The sequence below is a fragment of the Tasmannia lanceolata genome, unplaced genomic scaffold, assembly GCF_043159265.1.
Source record: "Tasmannia lanceolata isolate RefF3 unplaced genomic scaffold, GAP_Taslan_0.1 ptg000012l, whole genome shotgun sequence".
Taxonomy (NCBI): Eukaryota; Viridiplantae; Streptophyta; class Magnoliopsida; order Canellales; family Winteraceae; genus Tasmannia; species Tasmannia lanceolata.
Genome location: NW_027518689.1, coordinates 21272303 through 21290067, shown reverse-complemented (window position 1 = coordinate 21290067; position 17765 = coordinate 21272303). Strand labels below are relative to the sequence as shown.

The 17765-nt window shown below is 37.6% G+C and overlaps 1 protein-coding gene across 4 annotated transcripts in view; it reads right to left on the bottom strand.

Moving 5' to 3' along the window:
- RIF10 (polyribonucleotide nucleotidyltransferase) overlaps positions 1-17522 on the bottom strand; it is a 78161-nt gene extending 60639 nt beyond the window's left edge. For all 4 annotated transcript variants that reach the window (XR_013254345.1, XR_013254344.1, XR_013254346.1 and 1 more), the window contains exons 1-4: positions 17189-17522; positions 12025-12093; positions 8564-8670; positions 8438-8480 (exon numbers count right to left, since the gene is read on the bottom strand). Coding sequence is in view for 1 of the 4 variants with exons in the window: in XM_077391856.1 (XP_077247971.1) it covers positions 8438-8480; positions 8564-8670; positions 12025-12093; positions 17189-17446 (477 nt within the window). In the remaining 3 variants the exon portion in view is untranslated. The remainder of the gene's footprint in view (positions 1-8437; positions 8481-8563; positions 8671-12024; positions 12094-17188) is intronic.
- Between the last annotated feature and the right edge of the window lie 243 nt (positions 17523-17765).

Below are 17765 nucleotides of genomic sequence, written 5' to 3'. Positions count from 1 at the left end.
AACCCTGGATTGAAGCTCAGATGTCTTTTCAGCCCAGACTTGGGAAGCGAGTCTTGCAAATTTCCAAAATTTGCCATTGAAAATTTGAAATTTGAATCCTGCCGAGGGGGATTCAGAAAGCCAGTCGGTCGCCTGGCTAGAACCTTCAGGGAACGCACCGACGACCGGTTTCCCGGTGGGGCCGTCCACGAAGAGTCTCTCTGACCGCCTTCGGGGACCAAAAGAGAGCCTTCAGGTCCCTGGACAAATACTCCAACTAAGTGACAATGATTGGAGATCCATAACTTCACAAATGGAGGAAATTTCCAGCGAGTAGCAGATATTTTGGCTGAGACAAAACACATATAGTGATTGTGAACTCCTTCCATTTGAACTTCCATCACCTGCCCAAAAAGATTTCCCAAAGCTTCAACCGTCGAGGAGGCCCACACATGTAAAGGAATACCGTAAAAATTAACCCACAGTGTCTCAGAACCTTGAATGTAATCTGGGGACCAATGGGACAGGGACAATAGTGGGATTCCCCAGTTTTCGATTCCCAGACCCAGAATCCTAGAGGCCACTTCTTCAGAGTCAAAAACAAAGAGAACCTCATCATTGGACAGCAAACACGGGTAAGCAAGGGAGGGAAAATTACACGATTTTTTAGCCCACTCCCAAAGATCCTGAAGAGATCCAGACAAATCATTCCTTCTACCCACCAAACATGCCTTTAGGGAATCCATTCTTGTTTCTACCTCCTTACCAGAAATAGAGATCGACGGAGGACCATCATCCACCAATGAGGAGGAAATTACCCCGGAGTCATCCATGGATCAGATTCCTGATCTGTCAGGTCTCCAGCTCTTGATGTGGTGGGAGGTAGATATGGAGGCTTAGGAGGCTTTTGATTTCGATCCAGGTGGCAACAACGACATTTACTCCGTCGTTTAAAGTTAGAATAATTACATGACGAGCAAGACCAATCCCCCTGCCTCCACCCCTGATCAAGCTTTCTATTTCCATCCTGAGCCAAAGCCATCGGTCGGTAAATTGAGGGTGATGAACTCTTCTTCCTCTGAAAACACCATCGACACCTAGTCCCCCATTTGAAATTGTAATAAGCACATGACGGGCAGAAGCAGTCCCCTTGTCTCTGATTTTTTGGTTCCACCTCTTCGGATTTCTTGCCTCTTCTCTCTCCCATCTCCCGCTTCTCTCTCCCCATCCTTCGTAAAGAGTAGAATTTTATTAAGGCTAGTTTCTTTTTAACTTTCCAAGTTGTCAAAATCAGTGATGGTGGAGAGGAGCAGCAATGGACATGTGGGAGAAAAATACAACTTGAGTGGTGCGGCTAAGGTTAGGGTGAGAATTGATGAGAAAACTAAAAAGAAAAAGAAAAATAAGAGAAAGAGAGGTAGGGTGAGTGTTTTTCTTCAACCTTGAATCCTCTAACCTTTAGCTCCAATACCATGTTAGAGGTATCCTATCTTCCATGATAAAAAAGAAGAGAAGAGAAGAGAAGATGAGAAGTGTGTGTGTGTGTGTGTGTGTGTGTGTGTGTGTGTGAGAGAGAGAGAGAGAGAGAGTTTTGTCTCCCCCTCCCACACGAAGATATTATATAGAGAGAGGGCGAGGTTTCTGAGCTCTAGCTCAGCCTAAGCTAGAGCTCTATAAATACACCTTCGCAATGTTGTTTGACTCATCCAACCCATACATTCCATAGAGCCTAACATAGATAGGGCGTTCCTAAGAAACCATCTCCATACTATCATCCTAACCATTCAATATATGGAAGCCCATTTTCCAGCCATCCATTTTAAACCTCCAACAGTTACCATGATCCTATGGAGAAGATTCCTCAAGGACACCCTACCTATATAAGGTTCTATGGAATGAATGGATTGGATGAGTTAAACAACTATGGGAGATGGTGTTTCTAAGCTCTAGCTCAGGCTGACCTCGAGCTCAGAAACCTTTTCCTAATATATATATATATATAGAGGAAACTGTTGGTGCACTTAAGCTCACCAACCTTATGGTGCGCTTAAGCGCCCAATCACATGGGTCCCACATTTTCTGTGGTGATCCAAACCATTCATTTGCAAGGTCCTTACATAGATGGGGGGTGTACCAAAAATCAGCTCCATAGAATCATCCTAACCCATCCATTTTTGGAGAATCATCCTAACCCATCCACAAATCTGCCCAGTTTTGTCCTCCACAAATGGAGGGGTTAGGATGATCCTATGGAGCTGATTTTTGGTACACCCCCTATCTACGATAGGACCTTGCAAATGAATGGTTTGGATCACCACAGAAAATGTGGGACCGATGTGATTGGGCGCTTAAGCGCACCATAAGGTTGGTGAGCTTAAGCGCACCAACAGTTCCCTCATATATATATATATATATATATATATATATATATATATATATATTTGTGTGTGTGTGTGTGATTAGGGTTACATAGAAAAGACAGAAATACCGCCCACATAAGTGGGTATGTAATACGACCACTCTCAACATTACGTTTATTTGGCTTATGAAAAGTTAGAATATTCTCTTCATTTGCATGAAACTACAACGTGAGGGCTTGGGTTGAGCCCAGGGTTTAATTTCAAAAAAATTCCCCTTATGTGGTTCATTTTTTCCTTCTTTCTTATCTTGATTAGAGCTTATTTATTTCCAAGAAACTATTTGTTGTTTAATTTCACTTTATGCACTACATCTGTCCATTGACATGTTTCAGTGTTGTATCATGCTTTATTAGTCTTGTGATTGGACTTTTCAGTCTGCGGTAGTCTGGATCTATTCCAATAGTGACATTGGAGTGATTAAGTGTGTAAAACCCTTCCAAGGACTACATCATAGGCTTACAGAACATGGACCAAGAAAAACCTTTGATTTCAATACATCATACCACCAAGAAAAGCATCGGCAGCTTGAAGGATAGTTCAGAGAAAAACATCGGCATCTTGAAGGATAATTCAACCTTTGATTTCAATGCACATATGAGCAAAACACAAACAAATTCAAAAGTAAAGTATATGGTTGAGTAAAATGAATAAAATTCATAAGATAATGCAAGAGTAATTAAATGGGTATGCTAGGACCAATTGTATATTTGTCTTAAAGATGAACTTCATGAGAGAACTCAAAGAAAGGGTTTCATCATATAAATGCAGAAAATTATTGGTGCTCGTATGTCCAACATTGTAAAAATATTATATAAATGGTTGAAACATATTGCTCCCTGTATGTATGATATTATATCAGAGTTCAAAAGCTTCCTACCCAGCATATACCTTATTCTGTACTTTGTCTAAAATTGTTAGCCTAATGGCTCTCACCTTGGCAATCTTCTATGTTTTGATGATTCCAAACACAAGTTGATTTGTGTTGTTAACTCTAATGTGTTTGATGTTTTAGTGCATGTTTTGGAAATACAATCAATCAAACTCTAAGTCAGGTTAAATGGCATGAATAATGGATAGAAACTATCATAAAGATCAAGATGAGAAGCCAAAATAAAGATGAAGGCTTGGAACATTCATGAAGAGCTTGAGGAGCCAAAAGAATCAAAAAGATGATCCATGGTAACAGTGAAGACTTGAAGAGATGAAGTCAATGAAGATATCTAGTGTTTTTCAAGTCTTAGAATGTAAAAGTTCAATCATTAGCTTAAGATCTATTAGAGGCATCAAGGAGGCATTAATAAGGTCCCAAAGAATATAAAAGGACAAGGGAAGAACACATGGACCCAAAACCCAAGTGCCAAAGTGAGCCCATATATGAAAAGCATCAATTTGGCACTTGCATGAATAACCATTGGACAAAATCCTATCATAATCGGTTCAAAACATTTTCAAATATTTTTGAAAATATTTTTAACAGATAGATCTCCTTCTTCTAATATCCATCGAGCACAAGAACGTCGAAATCCGATAAGAAACGAAGGAGATATGAATTTTACAAGTTAGCCGTTGAAATCTAGAACCCAGTTATGGAACTCCGTGGGATCCCAAGGAGCTCCGAGCTCGAAATTCCATGGGATATCACGGAATTCCGTTGAGGCTTCTGGTCCAAAATAAAAAGGGGGTAAAGACTAGCTTGGTACTCCGTCGATAGCCTCCGTACTAGCCGTTGGGAGCCCTATAACGGCTAGTTTTGGTCTTTCTTGCTTATATAAAGGTCTCTAACCTTCTTAAACATCATTCTAACACTCCCTAAGCCTCATGTGAATATATAATGAATTAAAGAACATCCTTGAGCCTCTCTTGATTCAAAGACAATGATTGGATTAGGAGCTTTCATTGTAGATATTCTACATCAAGATTGTAACCCTTTGAAAGGGATTTTCTCGTTTCTTTCTTTCTTGAATCAACATTGTAATTGGGCGAGTGTACGGAGAAGTGGAGCCCTCTCTCCGTGATGGAGTTCGCCACCAAGGTTAAAGCGTTAGGATTATAAACGGCACGATCTTCCCCAAAATTAAAAAGGTCAAATAGTGAAACCATCAACCTATTTTGTTGGTGGAGTGGAGTAGGCCTCGTGGGTTTGAGAACCGAACCACTTTAAATCTTTGGTGCACTTCTTCTAACTCTCTTCATATTTCTTGCACTTATATTTGTCTTTCTTACTTTAATTTGTTAATTGATCTTCTAACTTCAATTTGGGCTAAAATTGGTTCGTTGTTTTGAAAAGGGTAAAAGTTTTAGAGACAACCAATCCCCCCCCCCCCCTCTCGGGTTGCCACCGTTATACTTGGGCCTAACATTGCATTTTCACTTGATATCAGAGCTTTGGCTCTTAGAAGAGATTTTTTAAAACTTTGGTAACGTTTTTAAAATCTAACAAGGGAAAGATATTTTTTGGCAAACCCTATGGATTTTCATGTAGGCCACTCTATCGCTATCCCTCCATCTTTTGATGGAAGCAATTATAAGCTATGGAAAACCCGTATGTGGATCTTCCTAGGATCTTTGGATGTTGAGATTTTAGAAGTGGTTAAAAATGGTTTTTCATTTTCTAAAAAGTGGGGGAAAATGATTTGAAATTGCAAGACTTAAATGTTAAATCTATAATTGAAATTTGTTGTTCTTTAGCTCCTCATGTGTTTGAGAAAATTTCAAAATGTAAGAATGCAAATGAAATTTGGATTGCTCTTAAGAATATCTATAAAAATCATGTTTGTCATTTAGCATTAGTAAATGAAAGTGCATCTCATACACATGATAAGATTGAGGTTCTTTGCAAAAATTTGAGGTCTTTACAAATTGAAAAGGATCTCAAAACTTTTATTTCCAATTTGCTAAAAGAGATAGATTCTTTGAAAATGGAAATTGATGATTTCTCGCTCAAAAATGATGCTTTGAATCAAATGAACAAAGACTTGATTAGTGTTAACTATGACTTGATTCAAATATGCAAATCAATTGAGAAAAAAAATGAGAAATTGTTTTTTGAAAACCAAAATTTACAAGAGAAGAAAAGTTTTGAAAATCCTAAATTTTCTTGTAACATAGCATGTCCCTCTACTTGTTGTACAAAATGCCATTTTTGTGGTAGATTATGACATTTTAAAAGTAATTGTGTTGTTAGATTTTTACCGAAGACTAAGATGATTTGGATTGAAAAGAGTACTTTAGGTAAATCTAAACCTATTGGAACAGTTGGTTTGGGGTCGAAAAGCCCCAAAGTAGGTTATCTATACCTTTGCATTAGATTAGGGGCTTGCGCTTTCAATTGAACATATTTATAATTTTGGTAATTTGTGCCCAAGGTTCTTGTTTAAATTGATGTATCTCATACCTTGGCAATGTATGTTTTGATGATTGTCCCCATACATTCTTTTTTATCTTCAAATAAGGAGAGATTTGATTTAGGGGGAGCTTGTATGTGCTTTACTTATAAAACCCATTTTGTTTATTACCCCCCCTTGTTTTGCATTTTTATATTTAATAAGGGGGAGTTTAGATTTGATATATGCCTTGACTAAGGGGGAGTTTATCTTGCATATTTTTATTCCCTTATGTTCAACTCCCATCCCTTCTTTTTGTTGATGACAAAGGGGGAGAAGTTTTGGAATTATGTGCTTATAAGTGGAAATCATCTTGTGTGTTGTCATCATCAAAAGGAGGGAGATTGTTAGCCCAATGGCTCTCACCTTGGCAATCTTCTATGTTTTGATGATTCCAAACACAAGTTGATTTGTGTTGTTAACTCTAATGTGTTTGATGTTTTAGTGCATGTTTTGGAAATCCAATCAGTAAAAGTCAAAGTCAAAGTCAAGGGAAATGGAATGGATCATGGATAGAAACTATCATAAAGATCAAGATGAGAAGCCAAAATAAATATGAAGGCTTGGAACATTCATGAAGAGCTTGTGGAGCCAAAAGATGATCCATGATAACAGTAAAGACTTGAAGAGATGAAGTCATTGAAGATATCTAGTGTTTGTCAAGTCTTAGAATGTAAAAGTCCAATCATTAGCTTAGGATCTATTAAAGGCATCAAGGAGGCATTAATAAGGTCACAAAGAATATAAAAGGATAAGGGAAGAACACATGGACCCAAAGCCCAAGTGCCAAAGTGAGCCCATATATGAAAAGCATCAATTTGGCACTTGCATGAATGACCATTGGACAAAATCCTATCATAATAAGTTTAAAACATTTTTAAATATTTTTAACAGATAGATCTCCTTCTTCTAATATCCGTAAAGCACAAGAACGTCGAAATCCGATAAGAAACGAAGGAGATATGGGTTTTACAAGTTAGCCGTTGAAATCTGGAACCCAGTTACGGAACTCTGTGAGATCCCACAGAGCTCCAAGGTCGGAATTCCGTAGGATATCACGGAATTCCGTGGAGGCTTCTCGTCCAAAAAAAAAGGTGTAACGGCTAGCTCGGAACTCCATCGGTAGCCTCTGTACTAGCCGTTGGGAGCCCTATAACTGCTAGTTTTGGTCTCCCTTGTCTATATAAAGGTCTCTAACCTTCTTAAACATCATTCTAACACACCCTAAGCCTCATTTAAAAACATATTGAGTTAAAGAACATCCTTAAGCCTCTCTTGATTCAAAGACAAAGATTGGATTAGGAGCTTTCATTGTACATATTCTACATCAAGATTGTAACCCTTTGAAAGGGATTTTCTTGTTTCTTTCTTTCTTGAATCATCATTGTAATTGGACGAGTGTCCGGAGAAGCGGAGCTCTCTCTCCGTGGTGGAGTTCACCACCAAGGTTAAAGCATTCGGATTGTAAACGGCACGATGTTCGCCAAGTTAAGAAGGTCAAATAGCGAAGCCATCAACCTATTTTGTTGGTGGAGTGGAGTAGGCCTCGTAGGTTTGAGGACCGAACCACTTCAAATCTTTGGTGCACTTCTTCTAACTCTCTTTATATTTCTTGCACTTAGATTTATCTTTCTTGCTTTAATTTGTTAATTGATCATCTAACTTCAATTTGGGCTAAAATTGGTTCGTTGTTTTGAAATGGGTAAATGTTTTAGAGACACCCAATTCATACCCCCTCCTCTCTCTCGGGTTGCCACCATCATACTTGGGCCTAACATTGCATTTTCAAAAACATCAAAGTGAAAAGGAAACTGACTAATAGTTGATTTAGTATCAAGTTTGGGAGCCTCCTAAAAGATCAACCAAGTTTGAGAGCTCCTCCTTTAGGCCTCCTCGAGTTGAATTTTGATGGTTTGAGTCTAGGGAACCCTGGTCCTACCGGGATTGGCGGCGTCCTTAGAAATGATATTGGGGAAGTGATTTGGGCCTTTGCAAGGCCAACTGGAGTAGCGGATGCCTCCGAAGGAGAAGTTCGGGTTGTTCACCAAGGGGTAAAGCTATTGATCGAAACCAAATGGATAAAGTCGTGGTTGAAGGAGACTCCCTAAATGTTATTCGATAGCTAAGTGGCTCTCAAAATCACCCGTGGAGGTTTGATAGTTTCTTTGACGAGATGTTTGATAGATTTGGACCTTCCTCGATAGCGTTCCATCATATTCGGTGATCTGCCAACTCAGTGGTGGGCAATTTAGCTAGAGAAGGAGTTTCTAAAGAAGCCTTGGCTTTGTTTGATATCTTGCCGCCTTGACTTTCACTTTGTAATTACTCTTTTACTTTGACCATCTCAGTCTTTTCATTATAATATTTGGCTACCATTCAAAGGAAAAATAGCTGATTTATTATCAGAACACGCTCTTCTTTAGCCATACCAAATGCAAACTTGGAAAAATAACACTAAAAAATCTGTTTTTCCTCCGAAACAGAAACAGAAGGAATAGAATATACATTCTCACACCATTCCAAAAAAAAAAAAAAAAAAGAATATGCATTCTCATGATTCATCAAAACACTTATGAGAAATGGTGTGGATATACAAAAAAAACTGTGTCGTGAATATGAGCTAAGATGTAAATTTACAAAGGTAATTCCTCACACCTCATGATCTTTAGCCCTCCCTTCTCGTTTGAAAAAACCGCCACTGAAATGATGTAATGCCAAAAGCAGTGTAAAAATCATCATACAGGATCTTGCTATAAAATCAAAGTGTCAAGAAAATCATACCTAGTCCGACCAGCAGCAGAAAAACGCTCTTGATAATTTACGAAGAGAGGGAAAAAATCAGCTGGCTCACTTGGAACATCAGCCAGACAAACAGATGTGTAGAGAATCTACCAAAAAAGCATAAAAAGGTAATTAGGTAGGGAATAAATATCAAGGAGTGAGTGAATTTAACTCTGATAATAAAATATAAATATGCTAACTACTAAATGGAGAGAAGTTACAGGATAACATCAGTATACATAATAAAAACTCTAATAAGAAAGTAGTTCCCTCTTTTTCTTTTATTTTTTTCTTTGAACATATGACATCTCAATGAACAGAAAAGTGTAGAATAAAGACAATAAACCAATTGCTTTGAATGAAATCGGAATGTATGGTTGTCCTCACATGGGCCAGGTAGTGATAATTAGCCACATATGATAAAAGGATAAGGAGAGAGACCATTATGTAATATTCTCTGATTAATTGGATTATGAGATCAGCCTTGATTGAAAAAATATTACATGGAATATAGTCTTTTAGGGCACTATCTTGCACCTAGAGGCACAGTACGAATTTTGAAGGATCACATGTTTCCCGGTCAAGAAGACTCCATCTCCTAGCTCTAACCTCTTAGGTTTCTCTATAAACATAGGAGAGAGGGCCTATAGCTCCGATAATGCAACCAACCACTAATTAATGGAGAGAATTGAAGAGAATATGATAGGAGGGAAGTTTGAGGTTCCCTAATTTGGAAGTTCCCAAGGCAAGACACCCAATTACCATCAAGCTTAAGGTATGTAATTTATTTTAGAATGTTCATTTTAGTTTTATAGATGATTATGAAGATCCATATTGTGAAAGATCTAGAGGTACGCATTCATCTAGGCCATGCACAAATTCCCATCAAAGAAGAGAATGGAATTCTAACGAGGAGTCTAAACTCTAAACTCTAATTTATCATTCATCAAAATAACTCAATACAAGTGATATATATATATATATATATATATATATATATAGCAGAAGAGAAAAGGAGAGAATTATTTGAATTTCTCCCAAAATTCTATGAGAATTACACATCACTTTTTTTGACTTTTTTTAACAAAGGCACCCATTCAACCCACATATTTTCAATCATACCCCCTCCTTTATGCTTTTTAACAAACGCACCCATTAAAGCCACATAATTTCAATCCTACCCCCCTCCTTTATGCTTTTTTAATTATGGAAACCTCTATAGGTTGGAGGGCTAGGATCAGCCTATGGAAATGATTTTACGGGCACAACCTATTGATGTTGTGTTCCATCACATGAACGGTTTGGATCAACCTATAATGTGGTCCGTACAGTTCTTTGTCGGCCCATGCGGCGCACAGGGTTCTTTACTAGTGTGTGTGTGTGTGTGTGTGTGTGTGTGTGTGTGTGTGTGAGATTGTGATAATGAGTAAAATACCCCTATTCATAGACTTCGACCACCTCTAACAAAGGCTTCAACATGTAATAAGAAAAAAAATACAAAGGAACTCGATGACCCAAGGTACATGATCCCCATATATATATAACACTTAAACCTATTATTATTAAGTAATCCGCATCTAAGTTTGCCTTTTGTCCACATTCAATGCCAAAACCCACAACCACAAAAAGTACAAGATCTGACGATTTATTGGGTCAGAAGCATCGCATCTAAGGCTGATCCACGGAATGAAGCTACAGGAATCTCTTCCAAGGTTTTAAATATCCAAATCAAGCCGGATTACAGCCAATGTCCAAACCAATAGATATCAGTCGTATCGCCAATACACAGTATGACACCTCAATTTTTCCTTTTCATTCACAATTTCCAAAAGAAACCCAAACTGTGGGAATCCACCAGAGAGTAAACTGAAATTTTATTCTCCTAATTCTTGGATTAATTATCTTTCAATGTGTTACGAAAAAACAAGAGGTATTACATATTAGCTTTTTTCCTGATCATGTGTGCTATATGGATAACTCAAAATGGAGTCCACAAGCAACATAGGAGTGTCAAATTTTGACTTATTTTTTATAAAACTCAACGTGTGATTTGCAAGCAGAACCACGTGTATCAATGTGCATCATGTGGCTAATTACCCACAGTGGATGTGTGACCTGAGTCTGTATAACTGATACTCACAAGCTTAATTGGAAAAGCATGTGGATAAACCCATAAAAAAATATATAGAGAGAGAGGGGAAATTCATTGTTTACAGATATTTAGGTATGCTTTTAAGAACCCTGATAGTGTAACTTGTACAAGTAATAAAATGCACAATATGCTTAGTGAGATCAGCAAATGCAAAAAACTCATAGCTCCTTATGGACCCTGCGTATCATATTCCCTTTTACATACCAAGAGATGCAAGCATGATCCCATTTAATATACTCAGGTAAAAATCCATATTAGAGGTAGTGAAAAGAGATTGTGGGGTTCAAAGACTTGGCGGATTGGTTTTCTGAGAGGTAAACCAGGTTTTATAAAGGCTGGTTTTATCCTGTTTACATAGTTCAGAAAATTCCTGGAACCAAACATTCCAATATTAAAGATTCTTTCAATAAGGAATATAGTTGAAAAAATTATCACAATTTCAATTAAAAAAATCATGTCAATTAAAAAACCATTTCAAAAGAAATAAATCATTCAAAACTAATAAAAATAAATAAAAATCATCAACATTTTCATTTAAAAAACTTTAGGAAGTTCATTTAAAAAAGAAAATTGTACATCTAGGGCAATCTATGTCAAGTTTCCCTTCATGCTGAATCTCCTTATAAATTAAGGGAAATGTTATCAGCAAAACCTTATATTGATATTTGCACAAACCCACCTGTGTTTTCTTTAATAGGCTCATGAGAGTTTTTTGGAAAATGTAATAACCTTTTGACAGCTTTTTAAACACTAAAAGACAAGATCGGTTAGCAAAGATATCAAAATAGGGCTGTGCTGATATCGTTTCCCTAAATTAATTTTTCATTTGTCAGACTAAACAAGGAACCGTCACACAAGTTTATTCTCATATTATGAGTTCAATGGGGGCAATTAATTATAGAACATGAATACTGTAAGCTTACAAGAAATGAACAATAAAAAATGTGAATTCTTTGGCAGTTACTGAGTAATGATTTAATTAAATTGAAGTAAGAGGCAAAAAATTCTGTATAATTTAATCAAAGGAAAGAAATAAAACAAAGAAAAATTGAAGGTGTTCAACCACTTGCTTACACAACTAAAACAACTAAATGCTATGTTTTACAAAGTGGCTAGAAACCATGTGTGTAATTCAGTGCAGACAATTCCACATGGAAGCGCCCCTTGTTAAGAAGAAGTTTCCAATGAATCAAAATTCTGAGAAAAAGTTGAGCATGAAAATAAATTTCTTACTAAAAGAATCAATAATACATGTCACACATCCATTTCTCACATAGGAATCCAAGGCACAAAAAGTACACAAACTTACAGTTTCCCCATCAGTTACAGTAACAGCACCACTAGCCTGTCTTCCAATAAGACCCGTTTCGACTAATATCTGCATCAATGAATGAAGGGAATAAATTTTAACCCCAAAACATGCAATCAGACAAGAGCAATACTAATAACTGAGGTCCGGGAAAAAGACACCTTCCCAGGTTCTCCTGAAACAACAGAAAAGAAAAGAACAGAAGTCCTCCGGTGATAAATAAGGGCATCCAGTGAATTGGATTTCAGGGAGATACTTAAAAAATCCGCCAGATCCTAAGCTAAGTTCGTTTTGCTAATTCTTACAAATAAATGGATGACCCAACTTCTGTGGGAGTCCCTGGTCAAGGGCTTGACCCTACTGGTTCCAACTCCAAACTCATTTGATTAGGATGTTAAGCACAGCACGCATTGCATCCATAATGAGGAATATTTACGGAACTTGATTCAATCAGGAAATGGCTTATTGGTAAATTTATGTAAAACAAGGCCGATTTCAGCTATTTGTCTGACTAGAGCATTGAAGTTCAGGTAAAAAAAATGCCCACAATTCATTTCTAGGGAAAGGTTTCTTCCAGTTGTATGGCCTAAGGAGAAAGTACATTCCATTGGAAGGCAATGGAAAATTGGTCGAAAATCACTCACATTGGAAGAAATAGCATCGAGGTCGAATAATATAAGAGCAAGATTTCAAAAAAAAAGATAGTTGGCATTCTCTGCCTACACATCCCATGCTGGACGGACACATCTCCAAGCTATACCTCTAAATGGAGGTTATCATCTTGTGGTTATCTTATGTTAGACCCAGATATCGCCTATCTTAGTAGACCTAAAGAACTGCAATCAGTTAGCTCCCTCTAGGTTATCGTCCCAAGCCTTGTTGATTTGTTTTTCTTTTTTTCCCCCAGAAATGAAATCTTTGAATCAAGAGAAGGTATAGAGGAGGTAATAATCGGCTGTTTCTTTTCTTCTTCTTTCTTTGAATGGCAATAATTGGCTATTTCTCCTCCATGTTACGTGCAAATCAAGAGTGGCATCCCTAGATTTATGAAGATATCCCATGTCTCTTTACCCTGAAGAAAGATTTAAAATTTCGGTCTCGGTTGCCATGAAAACGGAAACATTTCGGTTTCGGTTGGAAATTTCGGTGGAAGTGTTGTAAAATCATGGAAACATATGTCAATGATAGAATTTTAAGATGAAACTTCGGGAAATGATAGAATCAACACAAAATACACACTCAGAAACCATCACATGAACAAGAAAACCATCCATAATGATTTGACAACATCAAACACCTACTGAGTGCATGTCTGATTATTCAATACATACCACATTTCACATGTAATTTATATAGATTTGTATACATAATACATATATTACATTCCACATGCAATTCATATAAAGATAAATATGTAACACATACTAATATAGTATATCCGTTTGGGACAAAGGCTTAGTTGAGTTGAGTTGAGTATACTAATATACTATATCACTAATACACGTACGATATTGATTTTAGTATGTTTCAAGTTTCGGTTTCGGTTTTGGTGAGGAGGGAAACGGAAACATTTCAATCATTTCGCATCGGTTTCGGTAGAAGTTTAAAACCATGCCCTGGAGAATGATAATTTGGAGGAAGTTTGCCTCGTCCATTTTGCTCTAAACAAGGATACAGTCCCTGCGGCAAATGGTTTCTCTACAGCCTTCTTCCAAGAGTTTTGAGAGGTTATTGGGGAGAATTCTTCTATCATGATTAAATGATCAGGGCCCTCAACGTCTACATAATTGCTTTGAATCTTGAAGTGTGAAACAAGTCAAACACCTAGGAACCTAGGCGGCTAGGCCCATCAGTTTGGTAGGGTTGTGTATAAAATTATCTCTAAAGTCTTGTTTTATCTGTATGAAGTGATGCCTAAACTTACTGCCCCAAACAAAGCGGCTTAGTGGAGGACCACGAAGATTATAGGCAGTATTATTTCAGCTACTAAGGTCAGTGACTACGTCAAATGCTTAAGACCCAAGCGCTTCACTTATAGACCTTTGTACTTTTAAGATTGAGGATCTTTTGATGGAAGGGGAGATTCAAGAAATGTGATATTATGGGCATCAAATCATTCACTAGGTCCATGGACATCGGCGATCTTGATCTTGGAGATATTGGACCTTCAAAAGGATATCTCAGATTATCATCACTGAAGCATGGTTTTAAATTTCGGCTAAAACATTTTGTTTTGGCCAAAATATTTCGATTTCTGCTGCTACCGAAGCGAAATCCACTTGGATTCGAAAAAAATACAAGATTTCGTCTGAAATTTCGGAATTTTGTCAGAAATCTCGAGATTTCATTCATGTTCCGGTTGAAATATGCGAAACGTGCAACTTTTCAAATAAGAAACAAAGACATTTCGACAAAAACCCTAAAAAAAATCAACTCCACTGCAGAAAAGAGAAAAACTACAATATTCCTTTAATATATTCTAAAAAGACAAAAAAAAAAAAAAACCATTTCGACTGTGATTTTGTACCAAAATGTTTTTGTGAATTTACAAGATTTCTACCAAAATTTCATACCAAAACCGAAATTTAATACCTTGCACTCAAGCATACTAAGATTGATAAACAATAAGGTAGATGGCTTGGGTAAAAGATAACCGGAGAGAATTGAGCTACTTTTAGGCAATTAGATCCCATTGTAGCTAGAAATAGAGAAGGATTCCCAAAAAACAGAGGGAACCATAGAACACATACTCATCGCATAATATATAAATTCAAAGATCGAAAGGTAGAACGAGTGGGAATAGGAGGTGAAACTCCCCTCGGGTGAGGTCAATAGAAGTTCTGACTTTTCAACAAAATCCAAAGCTTTGATTTTCATCCACCCATCCAAGGTGGACCACATGACCACCAGGAAGTGATTCAAGCTATTCGTGCAGCCTATGGCACAAAACATCAGGCCTCTATGAAGTAATTTAACCTACTTTTTTATGATTTAAAACTACCATGCTTAACTTTACAGTTTGATCAACCGACCCATAAGGTTTATGTTGTTGGGATTTAAAGTTTTGAACTGAGATTTCCCAAGTTAATGTGCATTCCAGCACGAGGCAGAGGTAGAAGATTCTCGGATGAAAATTTGTTGTAAATTTGACAAATTGAATGTGGCCAAAATGCAAAATGACAAATAGGATAACTCGATAACTCAAATGGGGAAGAGAAAATAGAAAAAACTTTGGAACACAATTACTGTAAAAAAGGTGGGCGGATTCAAACGATAAACTTCCTTCGAAAACGTGGAATGTGGTTGGTTGATCATTGCCCGTTGTGCGTGGTGGATGGGGAATCCGTAGAGTATTTGTTCATTCATTGCAGACTTGCTAGAGTAATATGGAGTTATATTCTATCTAGATTCGGCATTTGTTGGGTTTTCCCCTCACAGTCCCTAAGTTGGTTCTTTGCTAGGAGGCGGTGACATGGAGAAGGAAGGGTAAGATGCTTTGGAGATTATGCCTTCTTGCTACTTGGTGGCTTATTTGGAATTAGAGAAATTCTAGAATATTTGATGGGTCTGCCAAAATGCCGTATTATTTACATATCAAAGTGATAGCATTGACTATTACTTGGGTAAGATGCCTGCCTCTTTTCCGATTTGTATTGGCTTTTGATCTATAGGAGGGTTGGCACGAGGTTTGCTTCAGTAGGGAGATCCGGCCAAGGATTGTCCAAAGTTGGGAGGCCCCGCCTGACAATCTGGTCAGGCTTAACTTTGATGGTTCTAGTTTGGGTAATCCGGGTCCAGCTGGTATTGGGGGGACATTAAACAGCTGGGTAGAGATATTCTTGACACGGTTATTGTGGAGGGTGATTCTAAGAACGTGGTGAGATGGTTGACTGGCTCGGTGGTCCCACCATGGAGATTTGCATCGTTCTTTGATGAGATTACCGATCTCGTTTCTAGATTGTCTATAATATTCAGACATGTTAGGAGGTCTGCTAATAGTGAAGTGGATTCATTAGCCAGGGCTGGTGTAGGGAGACTTGGTTTGGTGTGTTTTGACTTTTTGCCACCTTAAATTTGTAGTTCTTGTTGTAAAGCTCTTATATCTTTTGTACTTTTGGTGGACCATCTCGGTCATCCTTTATTGAATGAACCTTATTACCATCTCAAAAAAAAAAAAGCAATTACTATAAAAAACTCCTAGGAAGCATAATTTGAAACAACTGAGTAAGAAATAACATTCCTCGAAATATCCAAAAACAAAAAGTTATTGAAGTATAAGGGCACATTTGGCTGCCAGGAATTGTTTTTCATAATAAATCAGGCGTCTCCAAGTGGAGATCAGGGTGAAATCGCTAATAATCAGGAAACACAATCCCAGAAACTATCGTCTCCTATGATGAGAAGTTGCTAAAATTCCAGATCGACTTTTTTCTGGAATTTTAGCAATTTCTCATCACCGGAGACACTAGTTTCCAGGATTGTGTTTCCTGATTTTTAGCAATTTCACTCATCCCCACTCGGAGACACCCAATTTATCCTGAAAAACAATTCCTGGCAGCCAAACATGCCATAAATGATTAAATGACACCAACTCTACGATCTTAAACTTCCGGAATTTTAGCAACTTCTCATCACCGGAGACACTAGTTTCCGGGATTGTATTTCCTAATTTTTAGCGATTTCACCCTCATCTCCGACGCCCAATTTATCATGAAAAACAATTCCTGTCAGCAAAACATACCCTAAATGATTAAATAATACCAACTCTACTATCTTAAGCTTATGGAGTAATTGGTTGTTTCACATGGTATCACAGCGATTGCCTCATGCCATGTCCTGGGTTCAAAACCCAACAACTCCTTAAAATTAAAAATCCACGTCTACGGCCAACCCAAGAAAAAAGAGGGGCCACGCGTGAGGGAAAGTGTTGAAGTATAAATGACTAAATAACAACTCTAACAGCTTAAGCTTTTGGAGTAAGTGATTGTTTCGCAAAAGAATACCCAAAAAAATGAAATGAAAAAAAAAAAAAAAACACACACACACAACAAAGAGGAAAATTCCAATTTGCAAAAGAAAAGAAAGAAAGAAATGAGAAACTCCTTCAAAAACATCTAGATATCAACCATATGAATCAAACAGTGCAAAAATATACAAAACTCACGTGTCTATCACCAACAGGGATCTTGACAGAGTAAGGCTGAGGCACATAATGCATTCCCTCAAAAGAAGCGCTGGTTTCAGAAGCTCGAATTCCGTGTCTGTTTATCTTCCTGGCCGATAACGAAGAAAATGAAGAGAAGGGAGGTTTCCTGCAATGTAGAAAGTTAGGGCAGAATGAGAAGAAGAGTTTTCGCGAGCGAAGAGGTTGGAAAAATGTAGGGGGTTTAGGTCTGCCATGAAAATTAGGGTTTGAAAACATCTTGCTTTTCTGTTTGAGAGAGAGAGTAAAAAAATCTCTGCAACTCTATCCGTTTCTCGCTTAATGAGTAGAAAAGAGTTTAATCTAAAATGCGCGGCGAGAAGGGCAACAAAGAGTGAAATGACCAAAATACCCATAGCAGTACATGAGGCGGCTTACACGCTTTACATGATGAGTAGCTAATGGATGATCTTGTTCGGTTAAATGCGGACCGTTGATCAGCTTTTTGAGCAATTACTGAATGGATATGATCATCCCGTTGCTGTGATTTTTTTCAATGGCCAATCCAAGAAGCAGGTACAAAAGTTTCATGGAAATT